This window comes from Strigops habroptila, chromosome Z (genome assembly GCF_004027225.2).
Source record: "Strigops habroptila isolate Jane chromosome Z, bStrHab1.2.pri, whole genome shotgun sequence".
Lineage (NCBI taxonomy): Eukaryota > Metazoa > Chordata > Aves > Psittaciformes > Psittacidae > Strigops > Strigops habroptila.
In genome coordinates, this window is record NC_044302.2 from 82,987,654 (window position 1) to 83,009,270 (window position 21,617).

Genomic DNA, 21,617 nt, shown 5'->3' on the forward strand with positions numbered 1-21,617 from the left:
CTAACATCAGTTGTAGGATACCAATACGATTACCAATTTACAGAAAGAGCATATACCTTCCACATAAGATGTACATATCTACTTCCAGCTGGGTGTGAAGACTCAATTACCCTCCACAAATCCACTCTTTCTGAAGGAGCTATTTAAAGACATAAAAACACCTTGAGATTTGTTGTTATATTTAAAAGATAACATAATATGGCAGAAACAATCAAAAGGTTTCAAAAATACAGTCTAAGATTAACTTACTAAGAAGTTTTCCCTTGGGTAATGTTGTGCCTTTTGTTGTGCCCTAATTCTCTAATTACTACAGCTTCTCTCTTTCCATAAGTTTCCTTCTGCTTTCTTTAATTTCTTAAGTTCTAGAGGAGATTTTCTAGGTGTGTTTTATAACTGGCAATTTAATTTCTCTACTTATAATTCATTTTATTGGACATACTTGCTACACTGCATTTCTGCTACTATCCTGCCTAGCAATGTTCAGTCTCAACTACACTTCATTCCTCCCATCTTCACTGTCTATTCACTCTTTTTCTTCCTCAGCTCATGCTGTGTGTATCAACTTTTAAATCTCCTCCACTCCTTGTTCTTGTCCTTCTGTCTTTAAACAAAATACACACGTTCTCTTTAAAAAACAGAATTCTAACTTCAATAGACTGATAATATGCTAAAAATACAGTTTTCCATTATTAAATTTTAATGCCCTGAAGCATAAGCAAAGAAAACCTTAGGAAACAATTAGCTTACCTTTCTCTTCTGTGCTTGCTTTTTTCCCTCTACTCCATTCACTCCAGAATTTTGACACAACACTGATACACCGAATGGCAACTGAATATTCTGTGGAGTCCCACAGACCTGTGAGATTACATGATCCCATTTTCTTTGCAGAATTCAGTGGGACAGTGATAAATTCCTGAAAGTACATGAGCAAAAGTTATTTGCTATAAAATTGCATGCAGATATATGACTTAGGTTTTTTTTAAAAAAAAAATAATAACACACAAAGGATGCAGTTTTCTTGTTTCCACCTCACTCCTGTGAAACTCAATATTATTTGTTTCATATTTCAATTTTCTGTCTAGCATCCACTCACCCTGTAAAACTCCAGGGTTTGAAAAACTTGAGCCGTAACTAGGTCTGTACTGACTAACCAGTGGCATGAACTGTGTGCAGCTCACATGTGATTCTAGAGCAGCTGTGCTGGCACAGGAAGTGCTGGATAACTGCATTTCCCACTGCTGGGAAGCAACTGGGTACTGCTAAAGCCAGGATCACCGTAACATCCTGATACAGCTCCAACTCACAGCAGAAGCATCCCTGAGGAAGCCTGCAGCTTGTGAGTCAGCTAGGTATTTGTTTCTTAGTCTTCTTTTCTGGGCTACAGGATCTTCTAGGTCTTAACCATATAACGGTGTGGCTGTAGGCCATCTCAAAGATTATCAGCATATGATTAAAAGACCGATGAAAGCACAGAAAATCCTGGTACCAAGAGAAAAAAAAAAAGCCTTTAAGTGATGAAGGAAGATAAGAATACGAGAAATATTCCAAGAATATTTTCTTGGAAAAGTAATGACAAGGTAATTTCTTCATCTTAAAAGGAATCTACTCACACCTCACTGATGAAGGTCAAAAGCTAAATTGTTGTTCCAAAACAAAAGGTGAAAGAAGACATAAAAACCAGGAATTGGAGTTGATGCATAAACTCAACTGGACTGACAACAGCAAGTAGAATTAAACAACAGGAACTACAGAAATATTTGAGTGTTTGTGTACAGGATTGATACAATCACTACACCATTATTAATGTCTTCCCTTCCAAACTGCAAAAATTAATCAGTAATTAACAAATCTCCACTGCTAAAATTTCAGATGACTGAAACAGAAATATGCTAAAATATATTTTCAAGCTAGCTGTATTATAACCAGATCAGCAAAAGTAAGTTTTAGATTAAGGAAGATTCCCTCTTGGGAGCCAAACTGAAGTAGTTATATCATGTAGATTTACAACAATTGGACCAAAAAACTATGAAGAAATTCTTGTCTTCCACCAGTTGAACATTCTAATGAAAAGTGAATCAACCTATAACAAGACAAAATCCAGACACCCACTCCTTTGAACACCACAATGGAAAGTGCACTGCCTCATGAAACTGAAAATTCTAGTACGTTCTCATCTCAAGAAACTCATTGTCAAAAATAGAAAACTGCTTCTAGGAGAAATCAGGGGTGTACAAACCACTGTTAGGTTACAGATTCTTTAGCCAAATAAATAAAAAGGACTTCAAAATTATTATCAAGCTCCTGAAGAACCTGGCATAGAATTGCAGACACCCCAGACTAGCTTTTAGTTACTTGCCAAAAGGCTGTTAATAATATTGAATTATACTTAGAAACTTTGTATATGCAAGTAGAAAAATAAGTCAGTAAAATCATTAAAACAGTTCACAGCAAACCATTTAGATTGTTTTAGTACAAATGCTTAAAAGGTCAAGAAAATATCCGTCATTTGCTCAAATGATTTTAATTCTTTTTTTCCCATGTATGTGCTGACAGACAGAAAAAACCCTCCTATATCTAACTGATTGTTTGAGACTGTCTTTGTTGGCCACTGCGACTGGATCAGCTACAGACAAAACTATGAATCATGCCTGTCTAAGATCCAGCACAACTAAACTCACTGGATTTTTGTTTTTACTAATCACTGCTACTATTTTCTCTCTAGAGTGTCTGTGGAAAAATGCAGGTAAGTTCTGAGGAAGAAAATGGACGTAGACTGTATTTGATAGAGAAAAAGCAGACAGGTGATTTCTTATGCAGGTGATGACAAACAGATACAATACACAATATTACTGTAACTTCATAAAAATGTGAATGTTTTCAGCATTTGGGAAGGATCTCATATGCATGTAAGTATCACCAGAACACCTGAGTCCTGACACCAAAGGGATAAACATCTTGAACAGGTCTTTTAAACAAATATTATTTCAGTTTCTAATATCCCAGGTGGACCTGAGCCTTCCTGCCCATCAGATCATCCTGAATATTATAATGTGAATCAAACAACTACTATGTCATATCTATAGTCAAGACGCTTGCCATGAGAATGTGAGAAGGATGCTAACTAGAAATACGTTTAGTATCAGGAACTTCTTTAAAGCTCTGAGGACTAGTATTAGTTACCCTGATGCTGCTTCTCTCCCAGAATTACACATCTCATGTATAAAATTGTTAAGTCAAGGCAGACATCTCAGTTCAATTAACTTAAAAATAACAAAAAAACCCAAACAAAAACCACAAAAACCAAAACCCAACAAACAAACAAAACCAAGTAAACAAACAAAAACCCAAACCAAGCAACCTGGTCTATTCTTAGGTTTGGAAGAGGAAAATTTGGAAGAGGAAACAGTAAGATAGCAAACAGAATCACTTTTATAGTGAGGAGCATAGGAATAGGCCATCTGAAAGAAGCAAATGACTACTGTTTTTTCCTATAGCAGTTCCATATAAGTGTGAGAAAGACAAACTCAGAAAAATAACTTTCCTTACTTTCCATCTTGCAAAATAATACTTTAATTCACCTGAAAATCAATGTATCATTAGTGCATGTTAATCTGATTCAACTGTTGTGGTTGGGAGTAAATGCTGTTTTCAACACCAGAATGTGACAGGAAAATAAAACATTTTGGCTGTGTGTGTAACTCTTTAGCCTAAGGTAATCCCTCAGCCTTTCACAGAAATAGATTCAGAAGTATCATATGCACCAAAAAAGACACTGACCAAAAGGAAAAGAACAAATCATCCCAGACAACAAAACAACGACCTTGTTAAAATAACAAGATGTTAATCATGATTTCCAACTAGTTGTTGCCTTTCTTCTCTTTACCTTTTATAACATGAAGAAATTAGTCACAAAGAGGTTAACATTCGGAAGGAAATTTATGTAGCTTACCGAAGAGTTTGAATATAAGTTTCTGTATCGAACCTGGCAAATTAAATCTTGTGAAGGGATAATCTTCTCAGGCATTTTCCAGGTTACTGTAAGCAACTGCTTTATACCAGTGATTTTTTTAACTGAAAGTATTTCAGGAGGTTCGAATTTCTCTAGAATGGAGAAACAAAAACATTAACAGGGAAAACGCTTCTATAAGAGTTCAGAATTGCTGTGTCTATTTGTGTTTGATCATTATTGCAATAACGTACATCCTATCAGACATCCGCTTAAAAAAAATATAGTTAGACATTTCATTGTATGAATACACCACACTATCATTTTTAACCACCTCTCAGTAAGACCAAGAAATTGTGGAAAATTGCTGCAGTACCACCAACCAGATCAAAGAATTTTACATGGAAAGGCATAAAAAGAAACCTAACAAGAGACTTGCTTCAACTAAATTCTAAGTATTTAAATTGGGATGAAAAAAATTTGGGAAGGATGAAACATTTTATTAAACCCTAAATGTAACTTCAGACTCTTCATGCTTTTAGATAACAATTACAATTAGATAGCATTTCAAAACTGAAACCAATTTAAAAACAAATGAAACCCAAATAATAGTTTCAAAACTAGTATATTGAATTTTTTTTTTCATTAATTTCTTCTTTGATTACACAATTTGTTTCACAGTTCTCTCATCTGTATATCATAGGAAAAAGAATTGGAGAGAGTGTAGCCAGCTCAACATACACTGCTTTATCTTTATTTAACTTTTTTTTAAATTACCTATTTTTTCCATAGGTATAGGAACACAACCTGATGAGGCTTCACCCAAAATATTTTCAGCTTTCACCTGAAAACAAAAAGAACTACTATATGGAGTATCTGGATAATAAAATGAACATGACTCCGTTTTGCTTTGGCAGGAGCCCATCGTCCTTGCAAGAATCACTCTTCCTTCTGTCATCCTAAAAAACAAAAGAGAAAAATAAGCAACACTGATTTCACCACTGTCACAGTAGCTTATGAAAAAGAAAGGTCCTAAACTGTATTTAAAATGTAATGGAAAATGAAAGAATCAAGTATTTACGTTTCTAAAATGAGGTCACAAAACAGCAAGAGACTACAAAATTTGTATTTGTAAACACAAATCCCCAGATGCGAGCAATCTAAAAAGGACAACTAACTCTGGATTCTTTCACTGAAACATTATGACTCCGGAGGTCCCTAGGTTAAACCCTACTGGTATCAAGCAGAACAACATGGGCTTTAATAGTTTTAACCAGGAATTGTTTAAGTAGAGGAAGAAGTAATCTTTTTATCCATCCAAAACAATGATAGTTAGTTACATAGAAAGTTTCTTAGTAACACTTCCAACAAAAGTGCCTTCATTCTCCATTTGTGCCTAGGCTCACTCAGCTTTTGACCTAATTAGTAATTTTACTTCAAGGAAATAAGTGAATATCAATTCTGATGTAAACATTTGTCTACTGAATATTGGGTTAGATTGTAACTATTTCCAACCAATACCATCCCCAAATTAATTAAATTTACTGAGGAAATGTCATGACTCTCAACCTAAATGATTCTATGTTTTCAGGGTTTTTTGAACAGAAATCAGAATGTGAGGGGAAGGGAGCTGGAGGTCTCACCCCAGCAACCCAGTTCCTAATACACCTTATACTTACATTTTTCGGTAAAGAGTATAGTTTGTCCTAAAATTGGTTTCTCTTCCTGAAGTCCAGGTGCAGGTAAGTTCAGCATCAAAGTAATAAATGCAGGAAATATTTCTTGGTGTGTCTGGTGGAACTACAATGACAAAAGATTAAAAAGGAAAAAAAAAAAGTCTTGCAAAAAAAGTGACTTTTTAGTGTACAACTGAATTTGTTGGTCAAAAAGCAGATTATGGCGAACTTCACTAAGTGTCTTGCATAGCATTTCATTTTATAACTTTTTTACTGCCCTGAAAACTTCTTACAAAACTAAAATTGAAACCATTCTTCCCCTGGGAGTAGAGGGAGATTCTCTTCAACTGCTTCTTAGAAGTACTTAGCTAAGTGGGCCTGAAAGTACTTTCACAGTAACTCACTAACTATCTTATATCAAACCACTACATACATTGTCCTGAACCAGTAGCTTAAGGCCAAACCACAGAGTAAAAGGAAAACAAACAGAAGTTGAGGAAAGGCCATTCTCTGAAGGATAAAACTCTTGGTTCCTTCCCAGAACGACTAACCACATACCCTATGAAAACCCCGAGTCTGAGAAGCCTGCACAATCTCAGAGTGCAGAAGACAATTCTCTGGCCAACATATCTATATGACCTTGAAAAGAATACTAATTCTGGACTCTCTTTATCTTATAAACACGGTAGAACAAAGAAAACAATTCTCTCTGATATCTATAGTCTGAAGTCATCCATAAAAATTTAACCTTCAAAGACTTCTTTGTTAAAGGCAGACTTCTTCACTCAATAGAAGAAACTGGAAATGAAAGGAAGGGAACAGCGCCCAGTGAAATAAACTGGTTGAAAAAGCCCTCTCTCCAAAATAGTACTTTTCTGTCCCATCTAATATAAGACCGAAAAGCTCTTTCTTTTATTGTTAAGTTTATGGCACACCTAACTTTGCAGGTTATTACCTTCTGCTGGGTTTTATTCCACAGATCTACTTATCTGCATTTATTGCTTCTTTACTAAAATGCGACCCCAAGGTATAAATTAATATAATCTGGACTTAATCTGTTCAATAAACTAGAGAATTCGTATACATATTTATCCTGTAGCTTTCTCCATAAGAGATGGTAATTATAGTTGTTTTGGAACAGAGGACGAAAGAGGAAATCCTTTTCAGAGAAAGCTAACATTGGCTAAACTATATAAAAGACACAACCAAAGGGACAGACTTGGTACCACCTGAACTCACAGAAAACCTTCACTCACTTCAGCTGGCCAAGTCAGGATTAGAGAGGTTATGGACCACAGTGAGTAAGGAATGCCTGCAATATCATGCTTTATTTCAGAAAAAAAGGAGATACTTGAACACAGGTGTCTTACAATGCCACAACCTTAAAAAAAAAAAAAAAAAAAGGAAAAAAGTAGTTATTTTAAAAGTAGAATTTTTACAGTGTTATTTTCAAAAATGTTAAAATTAATTTTTCTGCTTTTCTACTTACAGCCAGATTTAACTTCAGTGTGAACCAAAAGCTGTTCCTCGCCCAAGTACTTAATGAAACATTTCACATGAGCTTTGCTGTAAGTGAAATTATGGATGGTTATACTAGACACAGTCTCGTTCACAATGTTATAGTTTTCCTGAGTGATCAATTCATGATTCAATTTCCAGATGATATGGCTTGCATTTCTGTGAGGTGTGTAGTGTTTTCCAAGAACACAAAATAGTTTCAGGGTGGATCCTCTTTCAATTTCAGGAGACGAAGGGAAAATGTCAGCATCTCCGATAGAGTTTTCATCTAAAAACAAAATCGAAGAAATCACATAACCTAATTTCTTATAAAATACCAGTGGAAAAATAATAACTTATTTTGTTGTCTACAAATCACTTAATTAGTTTTTTTTCCATATGGAGTTTGAATAAAACCCTCAGTTAGTGACGTGAATCAGATATCGCTGCTTGGAAACTCCGTTCATATTAATTACTATATTACCATAGGGACTATATAAGAATGATGTTTCTATCACATCCAGATCAGATTCCTCACAACTAGCCACACCAACATGCACTCCAGGAGAAGGAGAGGAATATGAGAGGCAAAGAGAATGTGGAACTATCTGATCTTCCAACTTCAGCAGTTACCTGTGTCAGCTTAAACTGACTATGAAACTATCACATAAAAAAACCCCAACAATAGTCACACATTGTTAGGTGACTTTTTAAATCAGGAATGAGAACATTAGTAGTACTTGCATGAATCTTTGAATAGGTAATACTTTTTTTTTTAATACTTTAAATACAAAAGAAAACAAACACAGGCTATCATGACCACAATTAACATTCCACAAGCAGAAATCAAGACTGCCATAAATAAATCTTTCTCTACATACTATACGCTACTTAGGCAATCACCTACTAACTTCTATTTTTAAAATACTACTTTTTTTTTTTTTTCAGAATTCTTTGAAATTTCATTTGAAGAAGGTCACCTTTTGAAAACCTTTCTTATGGCAAGACAGGTGCTAATAATCAAGTAACATACCTGCTGTAGAGCTGCAGAGCAGGACGAGCACCCAAATCACACACCTGAACATTTCCTTTTCAGTAACTATGAGCAGGAAATGCTGTCATAAAATAAAAATAATATACTTAAAGTAAGGATGCCCCCTAATACTTTGTAAGCATTAGTATAAGAGCTAATAATGCTATTCAGCATTTCTCACATACATTCAAGTCAAGTATTGCTCTGTTACTTTCTTGCACAATGGGAGAAGTTTGATGCAGTTTTCCTAAGTTCAGCATATACATTTTGTATAAAGAGAGAGGCAAGTACACCTGAAATCCTTCTGAGGGCAATCCAATTCACCTAAGTAATTTGCCATCCAAGGACCATGTAAAGAATTGGTAAGAAATACATCTACATCCACTTGAAATCCAGCCTGCTTAGCCATCTCCTGAGCAGTTGCTTAGCAGAGTGAACTCTTTGGAAAAGGAAGGCTGTTGTGGGAGAAGGAATAATCCTTATCTCTTGTGCATCACCAGCCAATAAAACAATTGTGCAGGAAGTGGGCAACAGTTCCAGTCATCAGCCACCCAAGAGAGGGCGAATGCACATTTTTATCCCAGCTAAGTGTTGCAGGCACTGGACTTGAGGAACACTCTGCAAAGACAAGGGAAGGCACCTCTCTTTGGCTTGTTCTTTGAAGCTTAACTGCTGTGCCGCCAAAAAAACCCAAAACTCTGAGGAAGAAGGAAGAAAGCGAAATAGAATGATTTCTTCTAAAGGTACAGCTGAATCTAGGGTTCCAGCGTGAAAATGACAGCAGTCAAACACTCTCCTAGCCCAAGCACTGCTGTCACCACTCAAAGAATCACTGAGTGGTTGAGATTGGAAGGGACCTCTGGAGGTCATCTGGTCCAGCCACTCTGCCCAAGTACAGCCAGCCAGAGCCAGTTGCCCAGGAACATGTCCAGATGGCTTTTGAAGATCTCCAGGGATGAGAAGTCCCCAAATTCTGGTCAACCTGCTCCAGCGCTCAGTCACCCTCACAGTGAAAAAGTATTTCCTGATGATCAGAGGGAACCTCCCATGTTTCAGTTCATGCCCACTGCCTCTTGTTCTGCCACTGGGCACCAGTGAAAAGAGGCTGGCTGTCCCTTCTTTGCACCCTTCCTTCAGGTATTAATGAGATCTCTCTGAGCCTTCTTTTATCCATGCTGAATGGTCACAGCTCCCTCAGCCTTTTTCCAATATGACAGGTGCTCCAGTCCCTTAATCATCACTGCGGCTGTTCATTGGACTCTCTCTAGTATGTCCGTATCTCTCTTGCACCAGGCAGTCCACATCTGGACACAGTACTCCAACTGTGGCCTCACCAGTGCTGAGCAATGGGAAGGATCACCTCCCTCGACCTGCTGGTTACACTCCTCCTGATGCAGCCCAGGATACCACTAGCTTTCTCTGCCACAAGGGCACATCACTAGCTCATGTTCTACCTGATGTCCACCAGAATGCCCAGGGCAAAGCTACCCTCCTGCTGGTCAGCCCCCTGTCTGTACTGGTGTCTGGGGTTGTTCCTCCCCAGGTGCTGGATTTGGCACTACTCTCTGTTGAGGTTCCTGGCAGCCCATTTCTCCAGCTTGCCGAGGTCCCTCTGGATGGCAGCACAACACTGGGCATATCAGCCACCCCTCCCAGTTGCTTATCATCAGTAATCTTGCTGAGGGTATGCTCTGCCCCATCATCCAGATCATTAGTGATGATGATAAACAGGACTGGATCCCGTGTTGACCCCTGGGGTACACTACCTGTCACTGGACTCCAACTAGAGTTTGTGTCACTGATCACTGCCCTCCGAGCCCATTTATTCAGCCAGTTTTCAATTCACCTCACCGCCTGCTCACCCAGCCCAGCTTGTCTCTAACAATTCCTGTCTGCAAAACAGCCCAACTCCGATGTGAAGGGCAGAATATGTTGCAACCCAGGCTACTCCTTTGGCTTCTAAGTAGGAGATCTGCCTATGGAAAATAGAGGTTCCAGATCCCCTTCAGCAGATGAGGGTCTAAGTTCCCAGTATTCCTACTTACTGGACAAGTAGCTCTAGCTGCCATGTTCATAAGCAAATTAGGCATTACTATTGCTGCAGTCCCTGTTTCACATTAGGATTTCAGATTCACTTGAGGGGCTGCTGGAGTTTCAGTTCTCCATGCAAACCTGTGTCTCAGGAGGGTTCTAGGTGGGAGGCAAGTGCTATCTCCCTGGAACAGGTACTCCAGCAGTTTTCAGACCAAATAAGGCATCTCCTCTTCAGGACAGGTTCAGACAATGCTAGGAAGTGGGTGTGCACCAGGTCACTGGGACAGAGATCTATGGGTGGGATGTAGGCAGAAGGGGTTCACTCTGTGTTATGGTCCCTTTCACAAAAACTTCCTGGTTTTGTTACAGTAATCTAAAAGAGAAAACCATAATAAAAAAATACTGGTTTGTGCTCAGTTTCTGCCAGAACTCATCTTAAACATTCTTTTCAGACTCTATTAGGAACCGTTTGATAAACTTTGAGGCTATGACAGTGCAAAACAGGAAAAAAAATCAAAAGGACACATGGGATAAAAAGATAAACGAAAGAGAAGTTTGCCCAGTGACATACTCCTAAAATTCATCTGTAGCAAGATGTGTACCACAGCAAGAAACAAAGCAATTACAAAAAGAGAACATATTGCAACTTCAATTACCTAGAGTAAGATCTTGTTCTCAATGTAGTAAAGACAAATTATGCTATTGATGGCAATAAACACAAAGAACCTTAAGAAATAGTTCCAAGTATTCTGCACTGCAGATTTTGAAATATTAAACACTGTTAATTTTTAGATTTTAGCACTGTTCTAAAATTTTTAAATTTTAGAACAAATATAGTACATAGCAATGCTGCTGAAATACTAGAAGTTTCACTGTTAAAGCTAAGAGTATATTTTGTAAGCACCAAAGTGTGTGTTTATTCTTATTATACTTTTTTAAGTTTAAGAAAGATATCACAGTGAAAAAATCAGTCCCAAAGTCATGGCTACAAGAAAACTACTTTCCGTTCAAAACCAAAGGAAAATAGTAATTATAAATCTAAAAAAGGCTTTGCCAACTTCATAGGAACACACCCCAATGGTTGCTATATGGCTGTGGTAAACACCGATGTAACCAGTACTTCATTAGCTGGGAAACTAGTAGTTAAGAAAACCAACACACTTCAAAGATGATTATCAGCATCAACAAAAGCAAGCAAAATCACCAAGAGCACTAGAAGATTATCTGCCTAAACAGAACTATCGGACAGGATGAGTCAAAGAAAAATCAACAATGAGTTACAGATGCTACATTGGCATAAGCACTTCTTTTAAAACTTAAAAAATAAATAATTGTATCAGCTAAAACGTTTTTACAACAGCCCTATAAATACTGCTTTAATCTCGGAGCATACATTCATTCATGAGAGTACCTAATCTTCTGCGTGGCATGTAAAGATTAGCATACATATAATTGTTTAAAGGAAAGAGCTTAAGGCACGTAATATAAATAACAAAGCTCTATTCTTTCTTTTCTGTAGGCTTAACTGCTAGCAACATGTAATAAAAGCTCACTGAGTATACAGTATTGTAAAGACCTTGTGAACTAAAACCAACAGTTCAAAACAGAGATTTTCCACTTGTCTGCATCAACCATGGGAATACAAGGCTTACATATTAGGGTTGTGACTAATTAAAGAATTTCCCCTAGTGATTGACTTCTTCCTTAGATTCACAGAACATAACTACACAGTAACAAAAAAAAGTAAAAGCTGACTTAGATTACATAACAGTATGTCAAGAAACAACTGCTTCCAGGTCATACAGGCAGCAGCATAATTTCAAACACATGCAACTATAAAAGAATTGAGCAAAAAGAGAGAAAAGCAATGTTACCACAGAGCAGCTGTCAATACTGAGCATGATTACACTGCTCTAAGTGCTAATAGGTTTTCCTACTTCATGGACTACTCAAAAAAAAAAAAAAAAATCAGCTAATGGGTCATCCATGCTTTCCAGCCTACGAAAAAATCAATTTACAAAACATTTCTAATAAAATTGAGTCCGCTTCAATAGAAGATCCACTGCAAAAAAAAAAAAAAGGCAACTATGATTTGGCACAGACACAGACTTTATCTGGGAGCAGCTACACTCCTTCTGGAAATTTAATTATTGTATAGATCTTTGCTGAGGGTTTGTGAGAAAAATGAAAAGACAGCATGAGCAGAACCATGGCTCTGGTTAAAGCATAGAACACTTCAAAGGGTGCAAAAAATCTAAGAGGGAGACGAAGAACTATCTGCTAAATATAAAAAATAAAATAAAAAAAAAAAAAAGAAAGAAAAAAAGGAAAAGCCTGTTAAATTTATCGCTTCCCACTGTCTTTCTTTGGTTACAACTTGGCAAAGCTCTAGCAGTTTATGCTGATACTCTACATATGCTGGTTTGCTATTTTTGAGGGGACATGACACAGAAGAGGCTGCATTTCAGCCAAAATAGTTCAGCTGTTTCCAAGAATAATGAAGTACTTTTTTTATCATATTCCTTTCACTAGATCCAGCAATCCCACACACTATTTTAGCCAGGAATTGGAACTCAGAAGCATTGGGAAATCATTTTTTTTTTTAATTATGCATGTGCTAAAACCAGCGCACACTGCCACAGCAGAGCACAGCACTAAAGGGTCAGGCATGGCAAATCTGGCATGCAAGTTACAAGCCCTTGAAAAAATCTAGTTCCACATGCTCACCAGAAAGCTTAAACAGCCAAAGATTCCATCCACACTCAGTGAGCAGTCCTCATCCTGTAACCACACCTACCCTTTTCTCCCTCTTTTCACTCCTCTAGTGCTCGTAACACTGTAAGCCACTTCCACTTGCTAAAAGTGGCGAAATAGAGGGGAGGATGTGGGAGAGAGACCTCCACGACATTTCTTCCCAGCTGTCAGCCGTTAATTTAGTTCAGTCCTGATGCTACGTTGCACATCCTTCCATTTTCTCCAATACCAATTAGCAGCTGGTTATTTGACATGCTAGCTGCTATTTCTATATCCTCACTATACGTCAGGATAGTAACAGAGCAGGTTACAACCCTGCCCGTGTTTTACATGGTTGTCACCATACTGATATGTGACTAAATAGCTCTTTGGCTGTTTACTTAAGCAATTGCATATGTAAAAGTGTTGAAAGAACATTCCTGAGTGAAAGTCATATCATAAATTCAGAAGTGCTTCACTTAAAGATACCTATAAAAGCTAACTTCTAATGACTAAGCAAATATCATGAACAGAACTGTGGTCTTCAGCTATTAAAAACAAAAAAAACCTGATTCACCAAAGCCAGATTTCTTGCAGGAAGGGGCAATCTCACTGAAGGTCTCATTAGATAAATAAAAAATTGTGTAACATTGTTGGTGAAACAAGGCTTGCCCAATAACAAAACCTCTGGTTTTCCATTTTCATTTTGAAATTTAGGTTGCTTGGAAGAGCTATGGTTTAAAAATTTAAAGAAGTTAGTGGAAAAAATTACCCAAAGTAACTTTTCTCCACACTCTATTTAAGACTATTTCTTAATTCTCCCCCATTTTGTGACAGGAAAGCTTTTTCCAGTCAGATTCAATTGGTTTTAACTACACAAACGCATACTTCTGCATGCAGTGTGGCTGTTGCACCAAGAGTAAAGAGCACACTACATTTATAAATGGAAAGGTAGTATGCCTTTAGCCTTTATAGAACATAGGCATAGGCATCTTCAAAAATTTCTAACATCTTTGCTGGAACCTGACCGGGCATCCTTTCCTACTAAGTCTGTCACTCTTCTACCAACTATGAAAGAGGAAAGACACCGAATAGCCATTGCTGTCTTTTATTTAGTCTTAAGTAGCAATAGCTACAGCTCTGCCATGCCAGTTACCACACGGAGAGACAGACCTTACCCTATATGAGATCAGCCAATGCTGAATGCCAGGACCCCTAGCCTGCACTCCACCCTACTGGGCCACCCGACCACGATGTTATACACGAGTACAATTGGAAAAGCCATAACCATCGGTTTTCAGAACTCCAAGATTTAAATTAATCAGTGTTTATACAAATCTTAGAGGGAAAAGGCATACCGTGAGACATGTAGGGACAGGACAAGGGGGAATGTCTTTAAACTGGAAATGAGGAGATTTAGATTAGATATTAGGAAAAAATTCTTCCCTGTGAGGGTGCTGAGGTGCTGGCACAGGTTGCCCAGAGAAGCTGTGGCTGCCCCATCCCTGGCAGTGCCCAAGGCCAGGCTGGACGGGGCTTTGAGCAACCTGGTCTAGTGGAAGGTGTCCCTGCCCATGGCAGGGGTTTGGAACCAGATGATCTTTAAGGTCCCTTCCAACCCAAACCATTCTGTGATTGAGTGAAAGAGGATGTTTCAGGCTAATGATCCAAATCTGAACTTCAGCCTCATTCCCAGATAACAGGGTATAGAAACATCAGCTTCCAGAACTGGTCAGGATTCCATCAAGAGTGAGTACCAATGAGCAACAGAAGAGAAAAACAGAGGTTTCTCTACATAGGTCAGAGAAGAGAATGACATGTGAATGTCCTGGAGGAAGCAACAAATATGAGGAACAGCTCACGGCTTTTCCCAAGTCTCTAATCCCTATAAATCATACACTGACAAACTTACCCATGGGAAAAATGACACTGTAGTGAAAGATCTGAGCACACTGGTTTCATAACCCACAATCTTTAACTGAGCTAAAAATACTCAGCTGAAGCTCAGACCAGGATGAATAAAATTTAGATTTTAAAATTTAAATAGACCTTGATTCAAACATTTTCTTTTTAAAAATAAACCTATTTAAATGTGAAATTATGACAGCCTAACTTAAAACACAATGCTATCATAAATCTACTAAAATAACTTAAATTAAATAAAACCAAATACATATTTATTAAGAAAACAGAAACCACTAAGCTTACGGACACATCTGAAGGAGTAGCATGGAGCAGAGCCTCTTGAAATGCTGTGCCAACTTTTGACCACAGAACCTTGTTCTAAAAATGCAACAGTGGGGAAAAAAAAAAATAAAAGCAATAAAGGCTGTATTCATCAAGTTCAATGACTTTTAATATAAAAGCTGCAAATCAACTCAAAACTCAAAAGGCAGGAAAGTCGTTTTCCTCTTTCAGTCTCTAAATACAAAAAAAACAGTCACAAAAGGATAAGATACTTTTGTTCTAAAATCCTGAAGGACAGTGACCAGGAAAGGTCACTTCAGTTAATAACTGCTCATAACAGTTATTTTGTTTATTATACCCTGGAGTTACAGATGCAAAACATGTCTTGATAAACCCTTTCTTTTGTTATAGAACAATACTTATATTTAATACTTAGCAGCATATTGAATATTCATACATTTTAATATAAAATGCTGTACATTGGAATTTAAATACAATTTTCACATAAATGCAACTTGATACCAATACGGAAAAATAAGTAATCCATATCTAGTGAATAGAATTCATTATTCTCTAAACGAGCATAACAAATAAGCCTCTAAATGTATCCTAAGGCTTAAAATGCTCACCTGAATACAAAAGCTGCAAAATAAGTATTTGTTTGCTAATTCATGTATTATACCTCATAATTAAAGAAAAAAAAAAAAAAAGAAAAGCTTAAAGTTACAAACACGAAACAAGACCTAATTTTTATATATTCGTCACTTTTTACATTTTAATTATATCTGACTTGATAATGCTCACTAAAAGAAAGGCTGGGCTACCAATACCACTACAAACAAATGCTGGTGATACTACCAGAGAGAACTGCAGCTCTCATAACAGCACTGTCATTCCATGTTTTGTTTTCACTGAGAAAGTACAGCCAAGCTGGGGCTTAGAGCCTTCTTCTCAGCCTCAGTGTTTGAGGGACTACAAAGTCTATTTTGGCTACAAGAGTCTACTTTGAGAGATGATTCTGTGTCAGACGCTTTCAGTTAGTTAGCCATTATTAGATAAGATGGTTGCCTTTGTGCCCCTGCCCTGAGCACAGTCACTCAAAGACCGGTGGAGAGCAAGATGCCTCTGACATGGTAAGCGTCTAGGTGAGAAAGATGGATGGGCAGGGCAGGAGGATCCATGCGCTGAGGTTTAAAGAAATGTAGAATTCTCATTGAGAGAAGGTGGCCAGATTCAAATCTCTTGCAGTGACCAGGTTGGGTAGTTTTAACCTTTAATTGCAGAATATACACGTGTCAGAAATCCAAAGGAAGATTTTCTGTACTACTTTAGAGCATTATTTTGCCTTGTCCAGCCTTGCCTCTTAAACTAAGACCAACTCCAGATGTTCCGAAGTAAAACACATATACACTTAAATAACATTAGCAAACTGTGTTTCACAAGAAAGCAAACAAAAACTTGCCCGGACTGTTCAGGGACTCAGCTACAGCCCCAAAAAACAGAATGTAATTGTAATCCCTGTCCTACTGCAGTGCTGCGTTACCAGAACACAGAGAGCAATGCAGATAATCCTGTGTTCCCAACAGCCACAAGAAGGAAAGAGCGTAACATCATTCTCATACTTTCTTACCACTCAGAAAAGATGACCGTGATCCTGCAGCTTACCTGTACCCATAACAGGCCATTCTGAAAAACGAGATTTTATCATATATTCCAGAAAACATTATAAACTCAGACTCCGTACAGACTCAGCTAACAGGGAGTTTTGCATTTATAATGCTCCTACATAATTTGTTCTTGTTTTTATGAGTTAATCTGCAACATAAACAACTCCTACACACCATTTCAGCTTTTATCTTTTTCACAGTAAGCTTACTTACACTCCCACTATCAAATATCTTTCTCCATATTAATCTCGACCTTATATCAATGTAAAGAATATACATTAAATCCTTTCATAAAAGTTAGATTTACATTTCTTTTGGTTATTTATTTATATTATCTCTCTTTTGAAGGTTCTCCTGTATTTCACACCCCTCCTGAAGTGCAGACACAGTATCTGAATAGTCAGAGCTAGATTTATAAAGTAAGCTACGCATTCCATTGCATTAATGCAGTGAATGTGTAACATGACAGGGAAGCCTCTGCAGAGCTTACCTTCATCTGTGCCTCACCACCTTTCACTGCTGGATGCTAAACACCTCATGTACCTTGTTATAGCAACATAAGATCACTACCAGACACTTACCTGCTATTCCTATTACTCTAAGGAGAATGTTAGCCCTTTTTTCATCAGCAAAGACACAGTCCTTTAAAATGGTCTTTATGTTTCTACTTTCCAAGAGTTTTTTGTCCCGATGGGCATCCTCTGTGTTCTTGGTCCCAAATATATTTATCTTGATGTTGACCTGCATAAGAGAATTGTCATATCACCCTGCTAATTCAGATCATCTCATAAAGGTTATACATCCTGTTTTTCTTTTCTTTACGGCCTATACTGTAAACATATGAACGATAATTTTACATCTTAGTCAAAACTGCTAGCTAGCACAGTAGTGTGAAACCAGGCTCCATGGAACCTACTGAAAACAGCTGTGTTCTGAGATCTCCCAGTGGAGCATTATTTAGTTGAAAATGTTCCCTACAAGTACTAAATAATGAAAAAAATTACCATAGAAAAATCAAGACCTTTAACATTCAATACTGCAACCTCTATGATATAAAACTAAAGCTTTTTTTTGCCCCTTCTGAGACCTGTCTTGTTACTGATTAGCCTCTATCTAACAGAAAAACCTGAACTAACCATTCCGTTCTTTTGCTCAATACATGCAACTTTCTTAAAGCATAAAAACATTCTCTTGCCCAGTGTCTTAATTCATATAGAGAGGCTAGAAGTAGGATTTCAACTCTTCTAGACAATCACCTTCAAAAGACCAGTAACACAGCCCGTTACAGATGAGAAGCTCAGTGCAGCTTCCCCAATTTAAGCATGAGTGCGGGTAGGTGACAGTCATGACAGATATGTACAGAAGGATAACACAGAATCGTATTTTTCCAGGAGGCACAGAAGCAGGATGGGGCCAGTGTATTTAAATCTGATACGCCACTTTGAGAAAATGTGAGTGAATACAAACGACATAAGCAGCCAGCAGTTAGGAAAGAGCTTTTACTGCCTTTGGTGACTGCATATATTGCAAACATTTTGAGAACTAAGCCTTAGCGTTGCCCAAACAAAGAAAACCACTGCCAAACATCTGAATCATATTCTTCCCCAAAAAGACAATCACAAACAGCTAAAATAGGAAGTTTCAATTCTGCTTCATGGACTCGAAAGAAAGAAACTGAAAGGAGTCGCTTGGCCCGCAGGCACAGAAGCATGCACTGCCTGAAGCGTGGGATGAACATCTGGAGGGATGTGAATGCAAGGATCATCACCGCTGGTAAGGATCCACTCCAGTAATGCTCCGGGGAAGAACATCACGCTTTCCCACGCTCCGTATTATCAAAAATGAGCAGAAGGACCTCTGCTAAAGAACAAACACACAGACAAGCCTTTCCACTTACTGCAGCAGCAGGGCGATGTCTCAGGACCTGTGCCTCCCCGCCACCGACACAACAAAATAGGAAGTCACCGGGCAAGTAACGCTTTCTCCTGCAGTGTGAAAGACACAAACCCCCGCCCCGGCGCCAGTGCCAGCGGTGTCAGCCTCCCCCTGGCTCCCGCCGCCCCGCACCGGCGCCAAGCCCCACTCGCCCTGCCCTCCGCAGCGGCGGGAGCCCCCGAAGGCGGCCGGCGGGCGGTGGGGTGGGGGGAGCACGGCCCCTCCCGCCGCTCGCAGCCAGCGCCGCGGGACCCGCGGGGACCGAGGGGCGCCGCCTCCGCCGCGCCGCTCCCCGCCGCGCCCGGGCCCGGGCCCGTCCCGCCGCCTCCCGCCGCGCCCGGGGCAGCCTCCCGCCCGCCGCGGCCGCCTCACCTGCCAGGCGGGGCGGTGGCAGCCGCCGGGGTGGGGTGACCCCGTGAGCCAACCCCGCGGGACCCGGCACAGCTCCCACCGTTGTGCACCTGCCGGGGGATCGCACCGCGGGTTGAGTGGAAGGGGCCTTAAAGCTCATCCAGTTCCAAGCCCTTGCCATAGGCAGGGCACCCTTCACTAGACCAGGTTGCTCCAAGCCCCTGTGTCCAACCTGGCCTTGAACACTGCCAGGGATGGGGCAGCCACAGCTTCTCTGGGCAACCTGTGCCAGTGCCTCAGCACCCTCATAGTAAAGAATTTCTTCCTAGCACCTAATCTAAATGTCCCTGTTTCAGTTTAAAGCCATTTTGGGGGCACACTGGCGCAAACCTCACAGTACTTTCACAGGGCACTAAGTATCAGCTACATAACAACATATAGAGCAGCGCTGCAGATTGCTCTATTGTCAGATGAGCTAATTCAACAGCGCCATTAAATTGCATGAACATGCACCATGAAGCAAGTGTATTGAGCAACAGCCAAGGAGGAGCACTCACATATGTGCACCACATGTATTATTTAGGGCATCAGCACCGAAAGAAACAACTGGAGTTATGATCTCTTTTAAAGCTAACAAGTGTATCCAATTATTGACTTAAAAGAACACTGCAGCCATCAGCAACATAAAAAGGAAGAAAAGTAATGAGAAATAGAAGGAATGTTACAATTAAGAGAGATACTGAGGTGCTAGTACATGGAAATCCAAGGTTTTCAGTAACATGCCTCTTACTAAGCACTAAACGATTCTTTCTAAGCAGACACACCCCAATAACAGATCATGAATTTTAATATCTTAATCAATACAGATGTCATCCAGAGGCCTTGGCCCCAGTTCAGGAAGAGATCCATAACACACAACGAATGTTCATCCTATGATAGTGTCACAGGCAAGACAAGCTGCAGATCTGGATACAGAGGTTTATTTTAGAACCAGTGATACCTGAGATGTCACCCTAACCAGTGACCTCAGTTAGGCACACCAGCCTGTCCCACCAGGGAGATGGCCGCTGCTTTGGGAATGGCGTTGCTGGCTCCCTGCTCCACAGCTGCTCACCACCACCAGCCACAAGCCTCACCAGCCCACACGCCCAGGCTCCCCCAGCATCTCACTCCACGTAACTCTCTCATCCCCAGGATCTCTTCCCACTTCCAAGATCTTTCTCCCTGCAGAATGGTCACTTTCTTTCCACTCCCCAAGCCCCTGCTTTCCCATGTGATAGTCTACATGCAAAAGCACAAAGGATGGTCACACTACTCACCGGCTCACACCTATTTATTAATGGGAAGATTCTGTTTAGTTCAGGTATGACAAGCAGTCACACAGCAAGCAGCAGGCTTGTACTCAGGAGTTGTAAAATTCAGTTTCAGACCCTCTCCCTGCACATGCAACACAATTACTTGGGACAATTACTTGTCCGGATTCACAATTTAAGTTTCTCTTTCTGTCTTCCACACCTATCCAATGCAATGTCTCCCTGCTGACCCCAGTCTGTAAATGAGCAGACTGGCTGAGAGCAAAATCCCCCAGGCACAACACCCATGTCTCAGGCCATGCTGTTGGTGGGCTGATGACCACATCATTGACTCATTTCTACTACCCTGACTTGTCCAGCTCATGGTTTTGCATGCCTCTTTCCTTCACAGCAGCCATTGGAACACACAAGCTCAGCACCCACTCCAGCTTCCAGATCACTCGTTAGTTAATTATCAGATTCAGCCAAGTAGCCTGTCAATCCCCCTTTTTTTTTTTAATGATGCTGCCATCTCCCCCTTGTCCATGACCTCAGCAGAAGACTGCGAACTGCTTCGATGTTTCTAAATTCCCTCTGCTATTTAAAGTGCTGTAACAACATTTAAAGTGCTGTAACACCCCACCATAGAATCATAGAATGGTTGGGTTGGAAAGGACCTTATGATCATCCAATTCCAACCCCCTGCCATTGGCAGGGACGCTTCACACTAGACCGGGTTGCTCGAAGCCCCATCCAACCTGGTCTTGAACACTGCCAGAGATAGAGCATTCATCAGCATGTATACCAGTATTTTGAAAACTTCAATTTGTTTTACTACCAGGTAACATATAAACCAGAAACGTGATTCAACAGAACCAGACCCAAACTGTACCCTAAACTCTCCTTGACATACCAGATTTTTTTTTTTTTTTTTTGTTTCTTTACTGATCATGAAAGAAAGGACTAGACACTTATTGTTTAAAAAATATCTGGTCCTTTATTCTGGACACAGTTGCCTGTGCTGTTTTGATTGACTTCCTGAAAGACAGCTGTTCAAAATGATGAAAAGTTGCACTAGACCTAACAAAATAGTTAAGCAAGTGCTTAAAGTTTAAAAAATGTGATTCTTCCTCCTGACTGCTTCAAGACCACTTACATGCTTACATTAAAGCTCACTTAGTCTTAGATGTTTTGGTGTGGACTGGACTGATGTACTTTGGAGATTCCAGGATGCAGACTTCTCTTAATGAAAGCGGCAGTAACTGT

At 39.5% G+C, this 21,617-nt stretch overlaps 1 protein-coding gene across 1 annotated transcript in view; it reads right to left on the reverse strand.

Annotated features, from left to right (window-relative positions):
* The window catches only part of IL31RA (interleukin 31 receptor A), a 34,465-nt gene extending 15,719 nt beyond the window's left edge, over positions 1 to 18,746 (reverse strand). Inside the window, exons 1-10 of the mRNA XM_030470637.1 lie at positions 18,671 to 18,746; positions 17,355 to 17,514; positions 15,128 to 15,202; positions 8,153 to 8,234; positions 7,112 to 7,408; positions 5,626 to 5,746; positions 4,724 to 4,905; positions 3,950 to 4,101; positions 748 to 913; positions 57 to 139 (exon numbers count right to left, since the gene is read on the reverse strand). Of these exons, the coding sequence (XP_030326497.1) occupies positions 57 to 139; positions 748 to 913; positions 3,950 to 4,101; positions 4,724 to 4,905; positions 5,626 to 5,746; positions 7,112 to 7,408; positions 8,153 to 8,204 (1,053 nt within the window). The 5' untranslated portion in view covers positions 8,205 to 8,234; positions 15,128 to 15,202; positions 17,355 to 17,514; positions 18,671 to 18,746. The remainder of the gene's footprint in view (positions 1 to 56; positions 140 to 747; positions 914 to 3,949; positions 4,102 to 4,723; positions 4,906 to 5,625; positions 5,747 to 7,111; positions 7,409 to 8,152; positions 8,235 to 15,127; positions 15,203 to 17,354; positions 17,515 to 18,670) is intronic.
* Positions 18,747 to 21,617: the final 2,871 nt, after the last annotated feature.